This window comes from Serpula lacrymans (genome assembly GCF_000218685.1).
Source record: "Serpula lacrymans var. lacrymans S7.9 unplaced genomic scaffold SERLAscaffold_10, whole genome shotgun sequence".
NCBI classification, from domain to species: Eukaryota; Fungi; Basidiomycota; class Agaricomycetes; order Boletales; family Serpulaceae; genus Serpula; species Serpula lacrymans.
The window spans coordinates 1144257-1168752 of record NW_006763299.1 but is presented as its reverse complement, the minus strand read 5'-3'; the positions used below and the strand labels follow the sequence as shown (position 1 = coordinate 1168752).

General features: G+C 44.4%; 6 protein-coding genes across 6 annotated transcripts; 5 read left to right on the top strand and 1 right to left on the bottom strand.

Annotated features, from left to right (window-relative positions):
• Positions 1-121: 121 nt before the first annotated feature.
• SERLADRAFT_416895 (uncharacterized protein) lies at positions 122-3465 on the top strand (the record flags this gene model as incomplete). The annotated part of the gene is made up of 7 exons (XM_007320906.1): positions 122-270; positions 324-628; positions 688-2328; positions 2387-2570; positions 2627-2658; positions 2713-2917; positions 2974-3465. The coding sequence occupies 7 exons, from the start codon at positions 127-129 to the stop codon at positions 3100-3102; spliced, it is 2640 nt and encodes an 879-aa protein (XP_007320968.1).
• Positions 3466-3559: 94 nt separating this feature from the next.
• Positions 3560-4593, bottom strand: SERLADRAFT_473229 (uncharacterized protein; the record flags this gene model as incomplete). Its single annotated transcript, XM_007320905.1, has 6 exons — positions 3560-3718; positions 3801-3997; positions 4057-4181; positions 4288-4325; positions 4377-4420; positions 4476-4593. The coding sequence occupies 6 exons, from the start codon at positions 4585-4587 to the stop codon at positions 3623-3625; spliced, it is 612 nt and encodes a 203-aa protein (XP_007320967.1).
• A 2141-nt stretch (positions 4594-6734) lies between these two features.
• On the top strand, positions 6735-6959 carry SERLADRAFT_395627 (uncharacterized protein; the record flags this gene model as incomplete). Its single annotated transcript, XM_007320904.1, has 1 exon — positions 6735-6959. A coding segment is annotated over one exon (225 nt), but the record flags the coding sequence as incomplete, so codon positions are not given.
• Positions 6960-17133: 10174 nt separating this feature from the next.
• SERLADRAFT_440448 (uncharacterized protein) lies at positions 17134-17559 on the top strand (the record flags this gene model as incomplete). Its single annotated transcript, XM_007320903.1, has 2 exons — positions 17134-17397; positions 17428-17559. 2 exons carry the CDS (start codon positions 17134-17136, stop codon positions 17557-17559), a joined length of 396 nt encoding a protein of 131 aa, XP_007320965.1.
• Positions 17560-19418: 1859 nt separating this feature from the next.
• SERLADRAFT_440447 (uncharacterized protein) lies at positions 19419-21847 on the top strand (the record flags this gene model as incomplete). Its single annotated transcript, XM_007320902.1, has 2 exons — positions 19419-19635; positions 21564-21847. 2 exons carry the CDS (start codon positions 19419-19421, stop codon positions 21845-21847), a joined length of 501 nt encoding a protein of 166 aa, XP_007320964.1.
• A 155-nt stretch (positions 21848-22002) lies between these two features.
• Positions 22003-22356, top strand: SERLADRAFT_440446 (uncharacterized protein; the record flags this gene model as incomplete). The annotated part of the gene is made up of 1 exon (XM_007320901.1): positions 22003-22356. One exon carries the CDS (start codon positions 22003-22005, stop codon positions 22354-22356), a length of 354 nt encoding a protein of 117 aa, XP_007320963.1.
• Positions 22357-24496: the final 2140 nt, after the last annotated feature.

The window sequence follows — 24496 nt, the reverse complement described above, 5'->3', positions numbered from 1 at the left end:
GCTAAACCCGAACGCAAACGCCCGACACGATTCGCGACGTGCCACTCTTTCAATTGCTCTTGTTTGTTGTCTCAGACTCGACTTAACTCCTCGACAGCTCTCTCCGCAAAAGCTGCCTTTCCCTTCATGTCAGAGCGCAGTATTGGACGTCCTTGGACAACGAAAGAAGACGAGCTACTTGCTCAGGCCATCGCCATACACGGCGAAATCGACAACTGGAAAGCGGTCGCAGCCTATGTTCCTGGTCGTTCAAATAAAGCCTGCAGAAAGGTGATTTCTGATTAGTTTTGTCCTATATTTTGTCTCTAATTAGATTTTTCTAGCGCTGGCTTCACTCTCTTTCTCCCAACGTCAAGAAATCTGCCTGGACGCCTGAGGAAGATCACGCTCTCGTCGAACTGTATAGAATACACTCAACCAAGTGGGCTATCATTGCTCGCCACATACCCGGGCGCACCGATGATGCATGCTCAAAGCGCTATCGTGAAGCCTTGGATCCAACTTTGAAGAGAGACGAGTGGACCGTTGAAGAGGACAGCAAGCTTCTCGAAGTATACTCGAGACTAGGCGGAAAATGGGGCCAGGTTGGGCACGAGCTACAACGAAGCGGCTTGGCTTGCCGTAATAGGTACTCCGCCAGGTGTATTTATTCGCTCCTTCCCAACTCACCGCGTCTAACCTTTTTAGATGGAGGCTTCTGGAGCGTAAAAGGTCCAATGCTACGTTGCATGAGCAGTCGTTCGCTTTGCGCCATCCTCAGGCTGACATGGGCTCAGAAAACCGTTTGACAACGGATTATTCTCAGTCTTACACGTGGCCGACGCCATCAGACGATCAGAGCATTTATCATAACGATCATTTATCTCAGTATCATGCGGGATACATCGCAAATGCACCCAATGAGGATACAGGATATGATGCCCCTCGTGTTCGGTTCAACGACTACGATCAACATATGTTAACACATGTTCCCCCTTCGCTCCGGTACTCATCGTCATCTTTGAGTTCTGCGCTATCTGCACCGTGGTTGGACGATACCCGTCGTGTGCAATGTACCCCTGGCGCCATCGATTCTTTATCATCGGTATCGCGCCATCAGGCACACGGCAACTATCAGCCTCAACCTTCGATGACTGCTCTATCGGTCACGCCGCATCACAATGTCATCCGCGACGACGATGCTTACACACAAGGCCATAACCTTCAATACTCATATGAGCAGCCAGACAGTCGAGCAACGGGGCATTCGAGTTCCTCAGCCACTATCGGTCAGGCGGTCACCTATATTCGGGAGGATAATCAACAACACATATTCAATTATCCGGACAATTTTTCGAACAGATACCGGGAATCACCAAATCTATGTTGTGGCAGTAGTGTGATGCCGCAGTCTCACACCACGCATATGATTTTCGATCATAGCCGACAGTTGGGCATCCAGGAAGATGTTCGATACATGCATGCTGTGACGGGGGAACGAATCCAAGACACCCATTTGTACGGTGAACGCCCCGATTACCACTCTATAACACCCTCCAGCAATCGTATCATTACAACCGTCTCGGACCAGCAAGCTCTGAACAATGATTACTCACACGATGCCGCGCGGCATTCCAACCAAGTGGGTTTCACTGCTCCGTCGGAATTTTTGGTGTCGTCGGTAAATCATGCCTCGCATTGCTGTAATGAAGCCGATACATCGACGTATCGCCATGATGGTCATCATGTGCAGTATGAACAATATCCCCAGATTTCTTCTGCCGGTTATCAGAAGGACGATGACAGCTCTTTCGATCACGATCCAACTATGGCCCGTTCAATTTACAGCTCTGAAGGAGATCATCTTGTATATGCGAAGTCGGAACAGCATACTGCACAGCAAGGACTACCCTTTGATCGTCATTGCTCCTCTGTCTCGTTGCCAGTTGACTATGATGCTCATCAATCTGTTACTCGAGATGCAGCCTATGCCGACGAGAGTCAGCGTGGTTGCCATGACCCCTCGGGTGCATACGGTCAGGAAGACCATGTCGAATACAGCAATTCGTATGCGACATCTACTGATGTCTATTCCACCAACAATGGTTACGACGTGTCGTATCCACTGAACCAGACAACAGCGAATTATCCTGCCGTGTACACACCTGCAAGCTCATCTGCTCCAGCACCTGCTGCCGCTCTTGATTCCCCCCCACCGACAACCGAATGTGTTAAGGGTTCATACTATCGATCTACTTCTCGGGCGAGGCCACGTAACGCGTGCCCGAGGAAACGCCCCGACACCCAAGCACCTTTACGTCTTTCGTCGGACTTGCCAGCTACTTCAGAGTAAATTTAATTATTATCATATAAATCAGCCTGAATACTAACATCATTATGGTCGCAGTCCTTCAATCAAGCCTTATGCGTGTGGTCATCTGAAGTGTTGGTCTGTAGATTCTGTCGCAAGCTTAGCTTGTTATCGGACATCTCGCGACCTTTCTGATCACTACAAATCGATTCATATGGATGAGGCGGGTGGCGACAGGCCCTTCAGGTGTGGTTTGGAAGGTTGTGGCAAATTTTGGAAGGTGAATAGGCCTTGATATGTATCATTCCTTTTTGTAACCTTTTTGCTTTCCGGCAGAGTATCAATGGTCTGCAATATCACCTTCAAATGTAGGTTCTACGTTGTGTTAATGTTGTTAGGTTGATCTAACGAGGTCTCCACAGATCCAAGGCTCACTTTCAGAGGGCAATTTCTTCTACTTTTGCTCAGACATCGTATAGCGACGAGAAAGAGGGCATTCCTCCCGCAGTGGAGGCATCGACTTCAACTGAGTCGAGCGAGGCTCAGAAGAAGCTCTATAAGTGTCCCCACCCCACCTGTCATAACCGATATAAGCAGTTGAGTGGCCTACGGTATCATCTTGCTCATGTAAGTCCATTGTTCAAGCTGTAGAACCAGTTTCGCCAATCTTCCCTTATTTCTAGGGGCATCCTCCCGATATGCCAGTGCAGCTCGACCTGGTTCCTCCCGCTTTGGCTCGAAGGATATCAGAAAAGATGCGCACTCAAGGCTCTACTTCTCAAAGTTCTGGATCTCAGTTAAACGAGTCCTGAGTGGTTTCGGCCATGGCGGATTGTCTGATATATTATTGAACTGAACTTTCAAGTCATATTCCTATTCCCTCGTTTTGCAGGCGGATTGCTTTGTTTATTATTGTTAACGTTTATTTTTGGGGCTGATTGGAGGCTTATTAGCTCGCTTCGTTTCGCATTGCTTTGATCAAGTTTCGTTTATCAAGTCGCAGTGGCCCACATACGCATATTGTAGGATACTTACCTGGGCACACCACATCGCTGGAATCGTTTTCTTGTGGTCTGGTGATAATTCTTGTTGATGTATATCCATGTACTTTACTCGCAGTGGCGAATTTGTATATACATTATGATCACATTTACAATTTCAAGTTGTTGCTTTCCAGGGTTTTTGAAAGCATACCCTTCAAAAATCAAGGCATGTTTATTGTGCACCTAGCCACCGCTACATTTGTGTAGACACCAATTTGACCGAGCTGGCTTTCTACTAGGTTCAAGTTACACCTACATTTCCGGATGCAATGTCATAGGGAAAGCTATTTTATAACATAAACTTATAGCTAATATACAGAACGCATACAAAGAACTTAGATTTGACACGTAAACTCCATTTTCGTTGCAAGAATGATACTATGAGGTGGGTCAGTCAAGCTCACTGACTTATTGTAAAGGTTTGATCTCTGGCTCACCAAATATTAACTGTCCCATCAAAAATCCAGGATATCAGTCTCTTCGAACACGACTTTGTTGGACGGCGTTCGACGGTATGAAGAGAGTGTGTCGAGTTCATCAGCACCTGTAGACTCAATAGTCTGTCGGTACGAGGAAAGTGTGTCGAGTTCATTGGCACTTGTGGACTCAATAGTCCGCTGATGATTCAAATATTCGACAGTGTCAATGACAATGTCACTTGTGCCTGAAACACAACATGATGAGTGCCTCTGCTCTATAAAAATGGGGTAAATGTTTGTATACCTGAAGTAGCTCTGCTAGGGATAGAAAGAGCCCGAGATACAAGAGCAAGAGCGACAATTGATAAGAAAGTCTGATGAAAATACATGGCTCTAGCAAATGGCACGAAAGTTGCGGGTTTGTATAGTCTAAGCAAGGTGAAGAAGGGGATTTTGTTTAAATCCTTTGATGCTCAGTGGGAGTGCCTTACAAACTCTACGGACAAGCTATTCGTGAATGATCACCAACACTCACAGAGGATCAGACAACATATTCACATGTCCAATTGAAATCTGCTCCATTATCATCATCATCATCAGATGCTGAGAACGCCAATGCTATACCGTGACTGGAGCCAAACTAAATCCTCCAATATGTATGGGGAATCCTGTGTTTCTCTGACATGTAAGCATGAGAATGATTCGGACATCAGAATCGCATACTATTGTCTCTTGATCTAAGTTCTTCTGATGGAGTCCTAGGCCTCGAGCGTGAAGATGTGAACTTCAATAGAATTGAACCATTTGAAGTAGTTGTGATGATGCCAAAGTACATTCACTCAGAATTTCAATCATGCCGTCACGGTATATATTAAGCCTTATTGGCAGTTTGGCATTTGAAAACACATCATCTTAGCGGGAAGACTCTTTTCACAGCCTCGGTTTGTATCTCTGAATCAGCGCTCATCTAAAAATCAATGCTAGTGAGTCCTACGAAATGTTTTACAAATTATTTGGATAGTACATGTTCTGATCCTTGGGGCCTCCGTGGATAAGAAGCTTGTTGTTTAGTCCATAATGACAAAACCGGATAAACCCGGTCTCTGCCAGCAGCCATTGTTCTCCATGGAGCATAGCCACCACAATTGTACTCCTAGGAGTCATTATACTGTAGCAAGTAGCACCTCTGACTATAAGTAGTAGGGGATTTAGTATAGGAATACCTCAGTCGTTTCTATAGCCTCTCGGGCAGCGGCTGTTTCACTTAGTTTTATTAGGTTATGAGCCCTGGTGTGCAAAAGCTACGCAGGAAATAATTCTTATTTGAAACAGCAACCTCAAAACCATGAACACAGCACATGATACATCCGCATGTCCAGTCCTCAGTGGACCCAACAATTTTCAGATATGGAAACTCCGGATCATCTCAAAACTACGTTGGGAAAAAGTTCTCCAAGTTGTTACTGGAGAGGAGCTTAAGCCCTCACCAGGAAAACCTACCTCCTTGGAGGATCCTGAAATCACCTGGATACTTAAGGATGAGAAGGCACATGGAATCATCCAGGACCACATCTCTGATGCCCTCCTAATGAGGACTGGAGACCTCACCAGCTCCAAGGAGTTGTTTGATAAACTTGTTTCACTCCATCAAACATCCAACATTGCCTCAGCCTTCTATTCATTCCAGCAACTCACCAAATTGTCCTGGGATGGGACATCACCTATCCAGGACCACATTGCAAAAATCCGGACAATTGAGTCACACCTCTCCGGAATGAAACTAGGAGTTGATACCAAACTCATGGCCTTCACTCTTCTCAAATCTCTCCCATGCACTCCTAAATGGCAAATATTTCAGTCATCAGTAATCAACACAATTGAAGAAAATAAACTTACCTTTGATGCAGTTGAGATCTGGATCACTGCAGAAGTTGCACGACAGTCAGGGAAGGCCCCTGGAGGTTCTGAATCAGCACTCAAATCCGAGGAGAAATGGTGTAACTTCCACAAAGCCAAATCACACAACACCTTGGAGTGTCAAACACTTCAGTCAGCTGAAAAAGGTCAAAGGAAGAAGGGAAAGGAAAGACACAAGGATAAAGGAAAAGAGAAGGAAAAGGCAAATACGGCGGAGCAATCATCTGGATCTGACTCTGAGGAGGAACAGAGTCATATTGCATTGGAACGTGTACATATTTCCAAGCCCCTTGCTAAACACATTCAAGCTTACCTTGTGTCAGAACCCGATAAGACCAAAACAACAATTATTATTGACTCTGGAGCAACATCCCACATGGTCCCTCACTGCTCCTGGCTTGAGCCAGGAACGTACCATGTTCTGCATCCTCCAAGGACAATCAGTTTTGGGGATGAATCCTCTGTAAATGCCATTGGCATTGGAACAGTAATCCTACAAGCAACTGTTGGCAAAAAGGACTACAATATTGCACTGTCAAATGTTTTACTTGTGCCAAACTTCACTTTAGCACTCGTCTCTGTCCACAAATTGTCCAAAACGGGGTTATCAACACTTTTTCCAGCAGGGTCAAATGCTTGTGAAGTTTGGAAAAAAGAGGAACTTATCCTCACTGCCTTATACAAGCAAGGACTTTATCACATCCAAGCAAAACCTGAAATCAACCCGGAGTCAGCTTTTGCAGCAGTAGATGTAAATTTATTGCACAGGAGAATGGGACACATTGGAATAAACTGCTTGCAACAAATGGTTACAAAAAGACAGCTCCAGGACATAGACATCCTTACCGGAACCCTGGAGTTTTGTGAACCTTGTGCTTTAGGAAAGATGAAGAAATTACCTTTCAAGTCCACTGGAGGAAATTGAGCCAAGCGCCCCATACAAATTGTGCACGCAGATGTTGGAGGACCAATCAAACCAACTTCCAGGGAGGGTTTTGTACTGGATTATCATTGTAGATGATTTCTCTAAATTTCCATGGATATATTTCCTAAAACATAAAAGTGAAGCACTGGAACGATACAAGCAATGGAAAGAAGATGTCCAAACATTCTTCCAGACTCATTTTGGAGAAGAAAACTCCACTCCACTATACACAGAATTCTTCTGGAGCGATGGGGGAGGAAAATATACTGGCAATGCATTCAAAAATCAACTCCAAGGAGATGGTGTCATCCAAGAAACTACAGCTGCAGATACTCCAGAACAAAATGGCATTGCAGAATGCATGAATCAGATATTGGCTACATTAGCAACCACTATGTGTAACAACCAAGAGTTAGTTACTCTGGCACACACAAAAACACACTATAAAGAAGATGTTGAGGGAGTGGTTACCCCTTAAGCTGCAGAGAGTTTGTTGGTATACAACAGGAGGACTCGCTAAGGAGTCTTCTGTATCTATTGGGGTATATATATTAATACAGAGTGTTTGTACTTATATACTATACAGTTGATAAAGTTAGTGGCTTGATGATGTCAGGGCCTAGCCCGCATGACCAACTCCACTGTGTGAGAGAGTTGTGTCTAAAATAAGAAGAAGGCAACACGGCGCAAAAAAGAGGAGTTTGAACAAAAGGGGAAGTGCCACGTGGCACGGAGTGTGAACTATAGTAAAAGGTTAAAGCGGAGAATGAAAATGAAGGAAAGGTCCAAAAATTGTGTGACCGTAATACTATGCTCCATGATTCCAAGCTCCCAAAGTCATTTTGGGTAGATACCATGCAAACAGCTGCATATATCACAGCACGCAGCCCAGCATCAGGACTCCATGGAAAGACCCCATATGAAATACTGTTTAAAAGGAGAGTTGATCCAACTTTGTTTCACCCTTTCGGATGCCAAGCATATGCCTTGATTCCAAAAAACAAAAAGCAAGGGAAGTTTTACTCCAAGGAGCGCAAAGCCATAATGATTGGCTACACACATGGAAAGCAAGCCTACAAACTCCTAGACACTGAAAAACGGACTGTGTTTTCCAGTTGGCATGTCATATTCAATGAATCCGGAAAGGTACAAAAGGATGACACTGCTCCCTGGAACACAGACACTAGCACAGATCAGTGGGAGGGACTCATTCCAGAGAATGCTCACTATCCAGACCAAAAAACATTGGAGGAGGATGATCCTGACCCTCGGATCCGAGATCCAAATGAATTGCAAATGGAACCACATCTCCAAGGAGATGTTCCACAAGCAATGGAACCATATTAGCATGAAGATGTTCCGAGAGCAGTGGGAGCACCTGATCAGCTAAGACACCCTCCACAACAGTCTCTACAACCAAGACCTGAACACTGGCCATCTTTAGAACGGAAAGCCAGAGTAGAGTTACAGTCAGTGGGAGAACAGCCCCTCAACATACAGCCAGCTGATGTGGAAAAAGTCCGGATACAGCTAGACAGCCTGTCCATTGGATCAGCTTCTGGAAGGCATACAACACCTCCAAGGAGTCATCCAATGCCTCCGAGGAGTGATTCAACACCTTTAGGAGTGAGTGGGGCAATAAATACACAAATACATCTACTCCCTGGAGTACCTGCACAAGTTCCTAAAAGAGCAGTCATGCCTGCTGAAGTCCTAGGAGTACGCAGAAGCAGTCGCCAGACCCATCCTGCAGACAAAAACCGAGATTATCAAAGGACTCTAGATGAGGAACAGTCTCAAAAAGAGCAGCATGACAACTCCATGGAGAAACCTAACACTCCTGAGGTTCATGAAGAAACATCTGATACAGAGGAGACATTCTTTGCTGGAATAGCAAGTACTGGTCCATCTAACACAGACCTTCCAAGGACACTAAAGGAAGCCTTATCACGTCTGGATGGAGAATTATGGAAGTCTGCCTTGGAGGAGGAACTCCTAAGTCTCAATACTAATGCAGTATATGACACTGTTCCACTTCCGAAGGGAGTAAAATCCATCACATCAAAACCTGTGTTCCGGATCAAGTTTGATCAAAACGGAAACATTGAGAGATACAAACTCCAGATTGTTGCACGAGGTTTTACTCAAAGGGAGGGGATTGATTACCAGGAGGTTTTTGTTCCGGTTGCAAACTTAGAGTCAATCCAAATTATTCTAGCCCTGGCAGCAAAGTACGACCTAGAACTTGATCAAATGGACGTATCCACAGCTTATCTCAATGGAGAACTTGAAGAAGAACTGTACATGCTTCCTCCAGGGGGTGTTTCTATCCAACCTGGATACTGCTGGAGATTGAAGAAATCCATCTACGGGTTAAAACAAGCTGGTCGTACATGGAACAAAACTTTTGATCACAAGCTCCAGGAGCTCGGTTTTACAAGACTAAATGCAGAAACATGTCTCTATGTATTCTGGGACAACAAACAAATATGCTTTGTTGTTGTCTATGTAGATGACCTCCTCATAGGAGCTTCATCCCAAAAATTCATAGATATCACAAAAGCCAAACTCGAATCCGTATTAAAAATGTGGGACCTTGGAGAAATACATCCTCAGAATAGAAATCCAACGTAATTGTTCACACAAAACAATATCCCTATTGCAACACCAATGCATTGACACAATCCTGTACTGGAATAAAGAACTGCAAACCAGTATGGACACCAATGGCCCATGGATCAAAACTCCTTGCAAATGCTCCAGGGGAAGATATTGTGCAACACAAGATGCATATTGAAGGGTGCCAAGTGTCATAACTCTCAATTGTAGGCTCCCTCATGTATGCCATGCTCGGAACCCGCCCAGACATTGCCTATGTTGTTGGAATACTAAGCAGACATAGCTCAGCTCCAAGGAGCCATCACTGGGAAGCTGCAAAATGTGTCCTCCAATATCTGAAAGCAACCAGGGACATAGAACTACAATATGATGGCACAGATGTCTCTATGGACATGGATTTCTATGGATATTCAGATGCAGATTGGTCTGGAGACCCAGACACATCTTGATCAACATCAGGGTTTGTTTTCATCACCATCCGAGGAGCAATCTCCTAGACAAGCAAAAGACAAAGCATGGTAGCTTTATCCTCCATGGAGTCAGAGTACATTAGATTGAGCAATGCTGGACAACACCTTGCATGGCTTTGGATATTTTTTGAAGAAATTGGACATGCTCAAAATGGACCTACAACATTGCACTGTGACAATCAAGCAGCTATCATTTTTACACGAGATCCACAATTCTGTGCTCGCACAAAACACATTCAGAAATATCATTTTATCCGAGATGACTTAGTATCAAAGGGAGAGGCAGTAATCAGATATGTTCCTACAGGAGATATGGTTGCAGACATTCTCACTAAACCCCTCACTCATGAAAAACACTGGAAATTCTCTAAAGCTATGGGACTATGGTTGCACTCGAGTAGGAGTGACAAAACCGGATAAACCCGGTCTCTGCCAAAGCAGCCATTGTTCTCCATGGAGTCACCATTGTTCTCCTAGGAGCACAATTGTACTCCTAGGAGTCATTGTACTGTAGCGAGTAGCACCTCCGACTATAAGTAGTAGGGGGTTTAGTATAGGAATACCTCAGTCGTTTCTATAGCCTCTCAGGCAGCGGCTGAGTTTCACTTAGTTTTATTACATAAGGACAGAGTGTCAGATAGCGAATAAATAGTATAGTGTCAGATAGCGAATAAATAGTATACCTGTATATTCTCCATCAACTGTGCACCCAAAAGGCCCCATCAAGCCCCATCATGATTATATCAAGCAATAATTCTCACTACATGTTCAGAGTTATTCTTGTGGGCACTTGAGGCATGAACTGGCTCATTTGTTGAAGGCTCTGGTTCAACTTCAGTTGGACAAAAGTGGTTTTCCACACCGCTGTCATGCACCAAAGTTGATTGGTAGCATGGACAGGTGTCAATAACGAAGCGAATATTCAAAAAGACTCGCCTTTGCGCCACACAGGCACAGTGCCACGTGGAATAGTAATTAATATTGCCCTTTTTGAACTTGTGGCTGATCAGCACCACCTCTATTAGGCAATCCAGTCACGCTCACCTTTGCTTTTCCATCCGGTACTTTCGGCATTTCGGCATTTCGGCAAATTTTCGCGTCGCCACTGGCTACACATTGCATTGCGCCCTCGCTTTTGTCGTTTCCTTTACTCCCCTTCCTTTGTCTAGCCCCACCATGGGCCCCTTCCTCTCCTTTTTATTCTCACCCGACGGTCGTTTCTGGGTCCCCATTTTAGTTCACCTCCTCGTCACCTCCACCCTCCTCCTCCTCATCTTCTTTGCACCCCCACCATTTCTGATGTCACCACTTCCTATCCGCTTCCGTCGCCGATCCGTTGACTACCACGTGCCACTGCTGATATCAGCAAAGCCCCGGCGGCCGGTCCAAATAGGGCAACAGGTCCATCTTCATGACGTCGATCTGCCATCATATACTATCAAAACATCGGTCGCTCGTCTTGCCTGGTTGGAGCGTGGGTGGGTAGTTTTTGAGCTGGAGAAGGTTCATCCCCTTGCGTCGCCCATGTTCATCGCTGTCCCATTCACTTGGGTACACTTATCTTTTGTCCATCGTCTTCGCTACAGCTACACCTACCACACGCTGCCTGGGACTCACTTGTTCCAAATTGGAACTACTCCTCTCCCTCCCTCGTTTGATCAGGTGGTCCAACACAACCAGTCCATTGGTAAGGCCATGGAACTGTCAGATTTGGACTAGGTGGTGGACCGGTGGCTCCAGTTTCTTTTTTTTCAGCAGAACATTCATTTACAGTGCGATTATTTTTGATTTTTGAATCATTTTTATGGACACATATTTTTTTAGAATGCCTGACTGACAATAAAGGAACTGTGTTGATACTGATAGTGTTTTGCCTTGCTCTTTTTTTACTGCATCTTCCCATGACATCATGATTTTCCTGCTCTCTTTTTGCTATTGGACTTTACTTTATGGCTGTACAAACCTGTGATATTACTCACAGCATTTATTGTTCTATCCCTTTCTTTTCTTTTTTTGACAATCTTATCCTGTACTACCTACGCAGGATTCGTCAGCGTACATTCCTTCCTTCATATTCTTTCTCATTCTTTTTGCACAGCTATACTGTGCATAGCCTACTTCTCTTTTACTATATAAACCCCTGTATTTTACCTTGTAAACAATACAACAAGAACTCGATTCCAGACTTCTTCTCTAATCTTAAGTCCACTTCTTACTGCTACTTGTGATCCAGTGTGGTCACAACACTTCCCACTTCTACCACTGTTAACTGCTGTCATCGTCACTCGTCACTTTTGAAAGTGATTGTCATCCCCTTCGATTAGAGTCCTTCTGAGCACTACAGTTTGTGCGTCAGGAGCCTGCTATCACTGGGAACCTCGTCACCTCGTCATCCTCGTTGTTCTCAAACCTACCTTGTGCTACGATTAGCAAGGTAGTGCTCGTCTATACTCGCCACAAACCCCCTATCTTTCTATAAATTCAACTATCCCTCCTCCTCAAAACCCACACTCATACACCACTGGGTTTTACTTTGAAGGATCTTTATACGTACCACCCCACGAACAACCAGACCACTCCACTGTTCTAGGAGGCAAAGCCCATAAACAAGTTCCGTGGAATCTGGGAGGATTGTGTGTTAGTTTGTTTTGTGTGTGGTTTTCTAACAACAGTTCTCATCATCGACAACGAGGAGGTGAACTAAAATGGGGACCCAGAAACGACCGTCGGGTGAGAATAAAAAGGAGAGGAAGGGGCCCATGGTGGGGCTAGGCAAAGGAAGGGGAGTAAGGGAAACGACAAAAGCGAGGGCGCAATGCAATGTGTAGCCAGTGGCGATGCAAAAATTTGCCGGAATGCCGAAACGCGGAAAGTACCGGATGGAAAAGCAAAGGTGAGCGTGACTGGATTGCCTAATAGAGGTGGTGCTGATCAGCCACAAGTTCAAAAAGGGCAATATTAATTACTATTCCATGTGGCACTGTGCCTGTGTGGCGCAAAGGCGAGTCTTTTGAATATTCGCTTCGTTATTGACACCTGTCCATGCTACCAATCAACTTTGGTGCATGACAACGTCAGCTCCGAGACAATGTGATACAACTCCACAGAATTCCTGAGAAGATCATCTCAGATCGAGGCCCTCAATTTATGTCTCGGTTTACTAAATACTTTTACAATTTGATGGGGATAACACCGGGCCTTTCTACAGGTTATCACCCTCAAACAGACGGACAGTCCAAACAGATCAACCAGGATCTTGAGCACTACCTCCGTGTCTTCGTAAATCACCAACAAGATGATTGGGCAGACTGGCTTTCCATTGCTGAGCTCACATACAACAACCATCTCCACACTGTGACAAATTAAAAACCTTTCTTTTTGAACTATGGACTACACCCACAAATGAATACTACCATTGCATCATCCCCTCAATCCGCATCGGCGGCCGAGTTTGGTGAACAGATGAAACAACTCCATGACCTCACAAAATCTTCCCTTTTTTTAGCAAACAACAATCTTAGACGATACTACGACCGTAAGAGATCCCCACTCCAAGAATATCAAACTGGCAATAAAGTCTGGTTAGAAGGACACAACATCACAACAGATAGACCAATGAAGAAATTGGACAACAAACACTTTGGACCTTTTAAAATCACTCGAAAAGTTGGGCATTCAGCCTACCAACACAACATCCCAAAAAGCTGGAAGTCCATTCATCCAGTATTCAATGAAGCCATTCTATCGCCGTACCACACTCCCAAATTCCCTAACCAACCAATTTCCTCACAACCACCACCCAAAATTGTTGAAGGAGTGGACGAATACAAAGTAGAAAGTATAATTGCATCCAGACCAACCAAACTGAAAGGCGCTAAACTCGACTACCTGGTCCACTGGCATAGTTATCCGGTCTCAGAATATACTTGGGAACCCAACACCAATCTTACACATGTCTCCAATTTGCTCGCCGCTTTCCACAAAATGTATCCCGCCGCTCCTTGCATCATCACCGCTTCTCTTCACTTCTGTCCTTATAAAAACTACACCACAACTTCTAAATCTCCAATGCTTTTTGATTGGATTACCAACAAGTTCCAGAGTGCCGCTTCCGGACTCATGAGGACACGAGTCTTATAAAAGGGGAGCTAATGTGAGGAATCAATTTTTCTCATTGCATTCCCATGTCGTGGTTATCCGAGTCATTCCCTGTCACTCCTCTTGCTCTTGGACTAGAGATTACAGCTGGTATTCTATTACTTTTATCCTTTTTCTTCTTATTCTCCATTCATACTCTCGTGTTATCATACTTACAATAAAGGAGAACTGTGTTAGACCCTCAAGAAGGTATCCAAATGACATAGCAACGATCCAGTGCTATGTCTGGGAATACTTCAGAGGGATATTGATAAGCGAGGAGGCTATGGGTCAGCGCCTTCTCATGGGCTTACTGATACAGCCAATTGTACATCCCTTACCAATATTTTCTCTCACACAATTAGTAAATACAATAGATTAGACCACTTTTGCTTTCTTTTCTTATTGGTTAGTTGTTTGGTCAGACCACTTTCTTAACTCTTCCCTTTTTTGGTCTGACCATTATTGTGCACTATATAAGGAAGTACATACTTGATGTATTATTCTTTAGTTCAATATTAGTTTGGATTTGCACCTATATCAATACTCTTCAACTCTCATATCCTGCTTCACCGCCCTTCAGCAAGGACTTGACCAGACATTGTGTTTCGTTATATAGCTTCGTATTTGTTGCGTGACAAAGTGGTTGTAGATGTTTGTCCTGGGGATTTGGGGGATTAGCGGTGTTTGGTAGAGGTCCTTTAGGATTGGGTGGATCATTAGGTGCGTTCTCATTGTCAAATATTTCGACAATATGGCTTTCTTTGGGCGCTTGCTCTGTTAAAAGGCCATTCTCCCCCTCAAGCCCAAAAAGGGTCAGATTGTTTGGGTTTGGGGTGAGTGCCATATTGTCAAATATGACAGAGCGTTCAACTGACACAAAACGGCATTCTGGCCAATAGATCCTGTTGCCTTTGCTCTCACTATTGAAACCCATCCAGCGGCCTTCTCACACTTAAGCATCAAGCTTTGATCCACCTGGGGAGTACACCCATACTTGGCAACCCCATTCTTTTAGTGTGGAGAAGTCTGGCTTTACCCCATGCACTGCCTCATGCAGTGTCATGCTGATGAGCGCCTTTGTTGAGGTCCGGTTTTTAAGCCAAGTAGCGTGCCTCATGGCTTCCCCCCACAGGTATCTGGGTAGGCCACTTCCATGCAACATTGCCCGCACTTTCTCCATCAGTGTGTGGTTGATTTGTTCAGCCACCCCATTATGCTCAGGGGTGTCATGAACAGTCAGTTTCCTGACTATACCTCTTTTTTGCAGGTATTTGTCAAATACTCCGCTCAAGAATTTGCCGCCTCAATTGCTATGAAGGACTTTTATAGCGGCATTCATACAGTTTTGCAGCCAGGCTTTGTATATGCAAAATTGCAAGAACATGTTGCTCTTATCATGCAACAAGAAGAGATGAGTCTCTTGTGTCTTGTCATCAGTGAAAGCAATGTAATAACATGTTCCACACAGCATTTCAACTGGTGCGGGGCCCCAAAAATCTGTATGAACCTCATCACCATGGGCTGTGGCATGTTTGCCAGTCTTAACCTTAGGTATGCTTTTTTGCGTTGTCTTAGTGTGTATGCATGATTCACAGAGGGTGTTTTTATCACTAGGTGTCAGCTTGATTTCTTGGACCAGAGCATTGTTGACCATATGTTTGGCTGCAGTCGGTGCTACATGCCCCATGCGTTTATGCAACTCCATCAAAGTGAGTTGTTCAATGGCCGCATTTGCGTTTCTCCCCATTGAGCTTCTTTGTGGGAGCTGTAAACACCATATGCTTTGAATATGCGTCCTACGGTGTGTCTTTTTGGGTTGACTATAGTGCATGAACAACTTCGTATCCAGCATTGTCAATTCAGCCTATTGGGACAAGGATGTGACCAATTGCTGGTGTGTATAATATGTCACGTAGCACAATCTTGGTTGCTTTGCCTGGGCTATTCAGTACCAGGATGGGGAGGTCTCTCTTTCCTACAGCCGAGAAGGAATTTTGATTGGCAGCATTAATGGCCTGTGGGGCAATTAGCTGATAGTTCTTTAGTAAGTGTCAATATGGAGTGAAATAGGTAGTAGCCCCCGGGTCATAGAGCTCAACTATCATTTAATTCTTAGTAGGTCTTTCTCCATTCGCAAGGTTTGCTAATTCAAATTTCCCTTGTAGAAAATCACTCGTTAGGGCACACCAAATACCCTCTTCCTCTTGTTCGACAATTACAAGATTTGCTTGTTCCGGCTTTTTCCCTTTGTGATCAATCTCGGAGTTCTCAATTCTCTTCTCATGTGAGTCCTTTTTGGTATCACTACACCGGTCACATTTCTTGCTCGGGCAGTCTTGACTGAGATGGCCCTTTCCCCCACAATTATAGCACTTGTTACGATAACACAATTTTCGGACCCCTCCTTTAATTCTCATTCTCTGCTTTAACCTTTTACTATAGTTCACACTCCATGCCATGCGGCACTTTCCTTTTCATTCTAACTCCACTTTCTTGCGTGACACTGCCTTTATTCTTCTTTTAGACACAAAGTCTCTCATGCAGTGGAGCTGGTCACACGGGCTGTGCCCTCTGACATCATCAGCCACTGCTTTTATCAACTGTACAGTACATAGGTACAAACACTCTGTATTAGTATAAATACCCCAATAGATCAAGGAGACTCCTCAGCAAGTCCTCCTGTTGTTAACCAACAAACTCTCTGCAGCCTAAGGGGTAACCACTCCCCAACCACCACCCTCACAGCGTGTCCCTGTGTATGCCAGAGTAACTAACTCTTGGTTGTTACATTAGGACTTGCTCTTCTACTCTCTTGCACATTGTGCAAAATGTCCCACTGGGCACCCGGACTCCAGGGTGAAGGAGATTTGGTTATTGTTTGGGAATATTCCGCATAGCAGATAGGTGCGCTCTTTGCAACAACCTTGTAGTGCTTTGGGAGCAGAAACAACACCTTTGATACGCGGCCCCTAGCGTTAAGGGGAGTACTTAGCTCAGCAGTTGGTGTGGGACCGCTGTTGATTAGAATTATATACAAAAAAACTTCACTTTCTCTTTCCTCTGACCAGGCCGGGCACTTGCCTCCACCAGTCTGGAGAAGGGTTGACAGCTTAACAAGCAGACCACCCCCTGACAACCGTTTGGACTAGGGTTTCTTACAAATACCTTTCATATACAATTTCAAATACTGTAGTGTGGGTAGTTGGGGATTGAGACCCAATACTCAGCTGGGAAGAGGTAGATCTGCAGATAGCAAGCAGGGACCCCCAGTTACATTTTTTTATTTACTTTACAAAGAGAACAAGTTGACATGTTGTTGCAAAACCAGCCTGACATCAATGCTCTGTTGCACAATATGCGGCAACAAATCTTGGCGTTGACCACGCAACTCGCCAAGCTGCAGGCAAATCCCCCTGCGGCAACCCCCTCGGTAGAGAAAAAGTTCAACAAGAAAGTCGAAGTTGTTGCTGACCCTGGCACCTTTGAGGGAGACAGAGCGCAATTTGCCGAGTGGTGGATCAAGCTCCAAATATGGGTTAAGGCAAATTGGGACGCATTTGCCGACAATTTTGAGGTAGCCACTGCGGTGCTATCTTGACTAAAGGGACCTGTGGCGAGTCAATACGCCCAAGTTAGAATGCAGGAGTGCTACACCACGGGAGTGTGGCCTACCTGGGATGATCTCAAAGTAGAGATCGAAAAATATTTCAAACTGCAAGCTGAGCGTTGTCGATGATGAGAACTGTTGTTAGAAAACCACACACAAAACAAACTAACACACAATCCTCCCAGATTCCACGGAACTTGTTTATGGGCTTTGCCTCCTAGAACAGTGGAGTGGTCTGGTTGTTCGTGGGGTGGTACGTATAAAGATCCTTCAAAGTAAAACCCAGTGGTGTATGAGTGTGGGTTTTGAGGAGGAGGGATAGTTGAATTTATAGAAAGATAGGGGGTTTGTGGCGAGTATAGACGAGCACTACCTTGCTAATCGTAGCACAAGGTAGGTTTGAGAACAACGAGGATGACGAGGTGACGAGGTTCCCAGTGATAGCAGGCTCCTGACGCACAAACTGTAGTGCTCAGAAGGACTCTAATCGAAGGGGATGACAATCACTTTCAAAAGTGACGAGTGACGATGACAGCAGTTAACAGTGGTAGAAGTGGGAAGTGTTGTGACCACACTGGATCACAAGTAGCAGTAAGAAGTGGACTTAAGATTAGAGAAGAAGTCTGGAATCGAGTTCTTGTTGTATTGTTTACAAGGTAAAATACAGGGGTTTATATAGTAAAAGAGAAGTAGGCTATGCACAGTATAGCTGTGCAAAAAGAATGAGAAAGAATATGAAGGAAGGAATGTACGCTGACGAATCCTGCGTAGGTAGTACAGGATAAGATTGTCAAAAAAAGAAAAGAAAGGGATAGAACAATAAATGCTGTGAGTAATATCACAGGTTTGTACAGCCATAAAGTAAAGTCCAATAGCAAAAAGAGAGCAGGAAAATCATGATGTCATGGGAAGATGCAGTAAAAAAAGAGCAAGGCAAAACACTATCAGTATCAACACAGTTCCTTTATTGTCAGTCAGGCATTCTAAAAAAATATGTGTCCATAAAAATGATTCAAAAATCAAAAATAATCGCACTGTAAATGAATGTTCTGCTGAAAAAAAAGAAACTGGAGCCACCGGTCCACCACCTAGTCCAAATCTGACAGTTCCATGGCCTTACCAATGGACTGGTTGTGTTGGACCACCTGATCAAACGAGGGAGGGAGAGGAGTAGTTCCAATTTGGAACAAGTGAGTCCCAGGCAGCGTGTGGTAGGTGTAGCTGTAGCGAAGACGATGGACAAAAGATAAGTGTACCCAAGTGAATGGGACAGCGATGAACATGGGCGACGCAAGGGGATGAACCTTCTCCAGCTCAAAAACTACCCACCCACGCTCCAACCAGGCAAGACGAGCGACCGATGTTTTGATAGTATATGATGGCAGATCGACGTCATGAAGATGGACCTGTTGCCCTATTTGGACCGGCCGCCGGGGCTTTGCTGATATCAGCAGTGGCACGTGGTAGTCAACGGATCGGCGACGGAAGCGGATAGGAAGTGGTGACATCAGAAATGGTGGGGGTGCAAAGAAGATGAGGAGGAGGAGGGTGGAGGTGACGAGGAGGTGAACTAAAATGGGGACCCAGAAACGACCGTCGGGTGAGAATAAAAAGGAGAGGAAGGGGCCCATGGTGGGGCTAGACAAAGGAAGGGGAGTAAAGGAAACGACAAAAGCGAGGGCGCAATGCAATGTGTAGCCAGTGGCGACGCGAAAATTTGCCGAAATGCCGAAATGCCGAAAGTACCGGATGGAAAAGCAAAGGTGAGCGTGACTGGATTGCCTAATAGAGGTGGTGCTGATCAGCCACAAGTTCAAAAAGGGCAATATTAATTACTATTCCACGTGGCACTGTGCCTGTGTGGCGCAAAGGCGAGTCTTTTTGAATATTCGCTTCGTTATTGACACCTGTCCATGCTACCAATCAACTTTGGTGCATGACAGCGTGACTGGGCGTGTCAGCAAATCTGTTCCTTCAAACAAGGCAACATGAGGACGAATGATTTTGTAACCCGGTTCCTGGCCCTCTCCATCCAAGGGGGTCTTGGTTATGAAAATGCAGTGGAGCTGCTGGAATGCAATGTGAACCCCCACATTGCAGAACAACTTTACCTGCAGGATATGAGAAGTGAGAATCTCTCTGAAGCAGCGGAGGAGGTTCAAAAGATAGGTAGGGCCATAGAGCTCTACAAAATGCACCAAGGTGGTGGGTCCACCATCAAAAACAACTATTCTCAGAGGAGCCCTGGGTCATCAAACCAAAATAAAAACCACTCTCACGGGTTCCAACCATTCAGTGTCGATGATGAGAACTGTTGTTAGAAAACCACACACAAAAAACAAACTAACAAACAATCCTCCCAGATTCCACAGAACTTGCTTATGGGCTTTGCCTCCTAGAACAGTGGGTGCTCTGGTTGTTTGTGGGGTGGTATGTATGAAGATCCTTCAAAGTAAAACCCAGAGATGTATGGGTGTGGGTTTTGAGGAGGAGGGATAGTTGAATTTATAGAAGATAGGGGGTTTGTGGCGAGTATAGACGAGCACTACCTTGCTAATCGTAGCACAAGATAGGTTTGAGAATGACAAGGATGATGAGGTGATGAGGTTCCCAGTGATAGCAGGCTTCTGACGCACAAACTGTAGTGCTCAGAAGGACTCTAATTGAAAGGGATGATAAAGACTTCAAAAGTGATGAGTGACAATGACAGCAGTTAACAGTGGTAGAAGTGGGAAGTGTTGTGACCACACTGGATCACAAGTAGCAGTAAGAAGTGGACTTAAGATTGGAGAAGAAGTCTGGAATTGAGTGCTTTTTTTTACAAGGTAAAATACAGGGGTTTATATAGTGAAAAGAAAGGTAGGCTTTGCACAGTATAGCTGCACAAAAAGAATGAGAAAGAACATGAAGGAAGGAATGTATGCTGACAAATCCTGCATAGTTGGTACAGGATAAGATCGTCAAAATAAGGGAAAAAAAGAGATAGAACAATGAATGCTATGTAAGTAATGGTACAGGTTTGTACAGTCATAAAAATAAAGTCCAATAAGAGAAAAAGAGCAAGAAAATTGTGATGTCATAAGAAGATGCAGTAAAAAGAGTATAAAGAAAAAAAACAATATCAGTATCAACACAGTTCCTTTATTGTCAGTCAGGCATTCTAAAAAAAATATGTGTCCATAAAATGATTCAAAAATCAAAATAATCGCACTGTAAATGAATGTTCTGCTGAAAAAAAAGAAACTAGAGCCACCGGTCCACCACCTAGTCCAAATCTGACATTTCCATGGCTTTACCAATGGACTGGTTGTACTGGACCACCTGGTCAAGTGAGGGAGGGAGGGGAGTAGTTCCAATTTGGAACAAGTGAGTCCCAGGCAGCGTGTGATAGCTGTAGCTGTAGCGAAGATGATGGACAAAAGATAAGTGTACCCAAGTGAATGGGATAGCAATGAACATGGGCAATGCAAGGGGATGAACCTTCTCCAGCTCAAAAACCTCCCACCCACGCTCCAACCAGGCGAGACAAGCGACCGATGTTTTGATGGTATATGATGGCAGATCGACGTCATGAAGATGGACCTGTTGCCCTATTTGGACCGGCCGCCGGGGCTTTGCTGATATCAGCAGTGGCACGTGGTAGTCAACGGATTGGCGACGGAAGTGGATAGAAAGTGGTGACATCAGAAAAGGTGGGGGAGCAAAGAAGATGAGGAGGAGGAGGGTGGAGGTGATGAGTAGGTGAACTAAAATGGGGATCCAGAAATGACCGTCAGGTGAGAATAAAAAGGAGAGGAAGGGGCCCATGGTGGGACTAGGAAAAGGAAGGGGAGTGAAGGAAACGACAAAAGCGAGGGTGCAATGCCATGTGTAGCCAGTGGCGACGCAAAAATTTGCCGAAATGCCGAAATGCCGAAAGTACCGAATGGAAAAGCAAATGTGAGCGTGACTGAATTGCCTAATATAGGTGGTGCTGATCAGCCACAGATTCAAAAAAGGCAATATTAATTACTATTCCACGTGGCACTGTGCCTGTGTGGCGCAAAGGCGAGTCTTTTTGAATATTCGCTTCATTCTTGACACCTGTCCATGCTACCAATCAATTTTGGTGCATGACATTGGGTTCTAACCAGGGCGTGGTGCTCCTATGGATATTGGCGCGGTCCAGGGCGGACAAAAGCGCAGATTCACCTGCTTCAATTGTGGGCAGGAGGGGCACATGGCCCAAGATTGTAGAAATAGGGCGCAGGCTGTCCAACAAAAAAACCAAGGGCGCCAGGTGCACCAATTAGAAACGGAGAAATTGGACGATCAGCTCAATACTCTGGCCGGTTATTCTTACGACAAGATCCGGGCCTTCTTTTATGATCAGCAAGCCGCTGAGATGAAGGCTCAGGGAAAAGAGTTTGGAGCTTAGGTAACTTAGGTGCCTTCGCTCCTATGAACAATGAAGTAAACCACAACAAGGTGGCCCCTGCTCCGGGGTGTTGCACGAGCAATAATGGAAAGAAAGGGGTGGCTCCCCAATTTGTAAATAGATTTCTAAATTTGTTATCTGAAACATGTACTTGTATGAAACATTGTGACTGTAATATTAATGATACTACCGCTGCACCAGCGTCTCCCTTAGAGTGTGACCCCGGTGAGACAAACAATAGGGTGCTTGATTCTGGTAAAAATAAAATAGGAAAACATGTTTCTTTCAATACTTCTTCTTCTTTAGAGCCACCCTTTCCTGAAATCCCAAGGCGTGTGTTGATGTGCACATATTTATTCCAAAAAGAGATCTGTTTAGATGTTGGTGTGGAAAACCTTGCCCGGAGCATAGTACACCCAACCAGTGCGCTGCTTGATTCAGGCGCTAACAGAATCTTCATAGATCAGGTCTGGGCACACTTCAGTCACCCCCAAAACATAAGCATTTAGCTTCAACTATCTGTGTAAATGTATAAAGCTAAGAGCTTGTTTTTCCTGGTATCATCCCAAGTGCTCCAGCAAGGATGGGATCATCCCAGAAGTGGGATAATACCACCCTTCTGGGATTTTCCCATGGTATCAGACCATTTGTTATGGTGGGATAATCCCATTAGATGGGATAATCCCAGACATTTGCCACATGTCACATGGTGTCAGGGGGGCTTTACTGCAAAAATAGTTCCTGCATAAATGTAGCCAACATCAATACATTATCAATAGTACTAATAGCCATGAAGCAGAATACAATACTACCTGCTTTCATCATTTATAACATATATACAAATTTCAAATGGTGTTTACTCTCAATTGAACCTTAATTTGTCCAGCTTCTAGTGTAATATCATATACTATAGATTGATGGAGGAGACTTTGACCAAAGGTTAGTGTAACTAATTGTGACATATAACCATTTACAAATTAACCTGATTTAATTCAGTTGATTAGGAGATAATTCAACCATATCTCTTTTCCTTAACTGACTATATAACTTTGTCATTCCTACTTATCATATAATTTACTGCATATTACAAAGTAGATTTATCTACCCTGGATTTCTATCAATGTTACTTAAAATGGCTTATAGTCAAAGGAATACAAGATGTTTGACAATACCAAGCATATACATCTGCAGGATTACAATACCTCTCATTCAGGCTCATCCAACTTTAAATAATGTAACACTCTTGCAACCAGGCAAAGATATGTCACAAATCCATTTAATGTGCTGATCCAAAAGATATGATATTTTTTTGAATTGTGCAGCTTTATCCAAGTGCCTGAACTGAAAAATGCACAAAGATACCAGTCCGAGTAAGTACTACATATTCATTATCCTTCCCTCTGCTGCATCATTGTCAAAGGCAGAACATGTCTTGCATGAGACAAATTGCTGGCTCTTTGTGGCAGCCCAGCATCCACAAGCCAACACCCATTTTATCCACTATATGTCCCCACGCATACAATTGATTATAAATTTTTGTGAAAACAAAAATGGCTGAAAGGTGTGCTCTGCATGCTTATGCAATTTCATGTGACTTGGGATGAACCTACGTGAGGGCTACTCTGAATCACTGTCCCAGTTCAACCATAGGTTCATCCAGGTCCTACCATAACATAATAGTTGGTTTACAAACAAAATACTGCAACATGTAAAAAATGGAAACTGCTGGAAAAGGACAATAATATTTTAAGCTGCTGGGAACTTACCTATGATTATATGTTACAGAATAACCTTAGTGCATTTCAGGAGTATTTTCCCCTGTCATGCTGAGTCACCAGCAGCCTAAGCATGCTATTCGATAATTCTGTTCCTGTTGTGGGATCTCCCTGTCCTATTCTGACTCAGGGTGATCTTGTCCCCTGCTTGGATTTGTCTGTGATGTAGTGAGATGATCCTATGTAATTTGGAGATTTTTCTAGATCAGATTGAACTGGAATGATCCCATCTCTTTCCAAGACTTTCCTTGGCTGGTTTGGGATGATGCTTTACCCTTCAGGCATTGGTCCATATCAAATTGTGATGATCCCATCCCATTTGGTATTTGTCCACATTTAACTGGGATCATCCCCTTTTTTGCTGGGATTTTCCCAGATTGGTTTGAGATGACCCTATCCCCCCTTGGTATTTGTCCATGTTGAACTGAGATTTTCCCAGATTGATTTGGGATCATCCCATCCTCTTTTGGTATTTGTCCATGTTGAGCTGGGATCATCCCATCTCTGGCTGGGATTTTCCCAGAGTAGATTGGGATCATCCCATCCTCTTTTGGTATCTGTCCATGTTGAGCTGGGATTGTCCCATCTCATTTGGTATTTGTCCATGTTTAACTGGGATCATCCTATCTCTTGTTGGGATTTTCCCAGATTGGTTTGGGATCATCCCATCCTCTTTTGGTATTAGTCCATGTTGAGCTGGGATCATCCCATCTTATTTAGTATTTGTCCATGCTTAACTGGGATCATCCCATCCTTTGGTGGGATTTTCCCAGATTGGTTTGGGATCATCCCGTCCTCTTTTGGTATTTGTCCATGTTGAGCTGGGATCATCCCATCTCTGGCTGGGATTTTCCCAGAGTGGATTGGGATCATC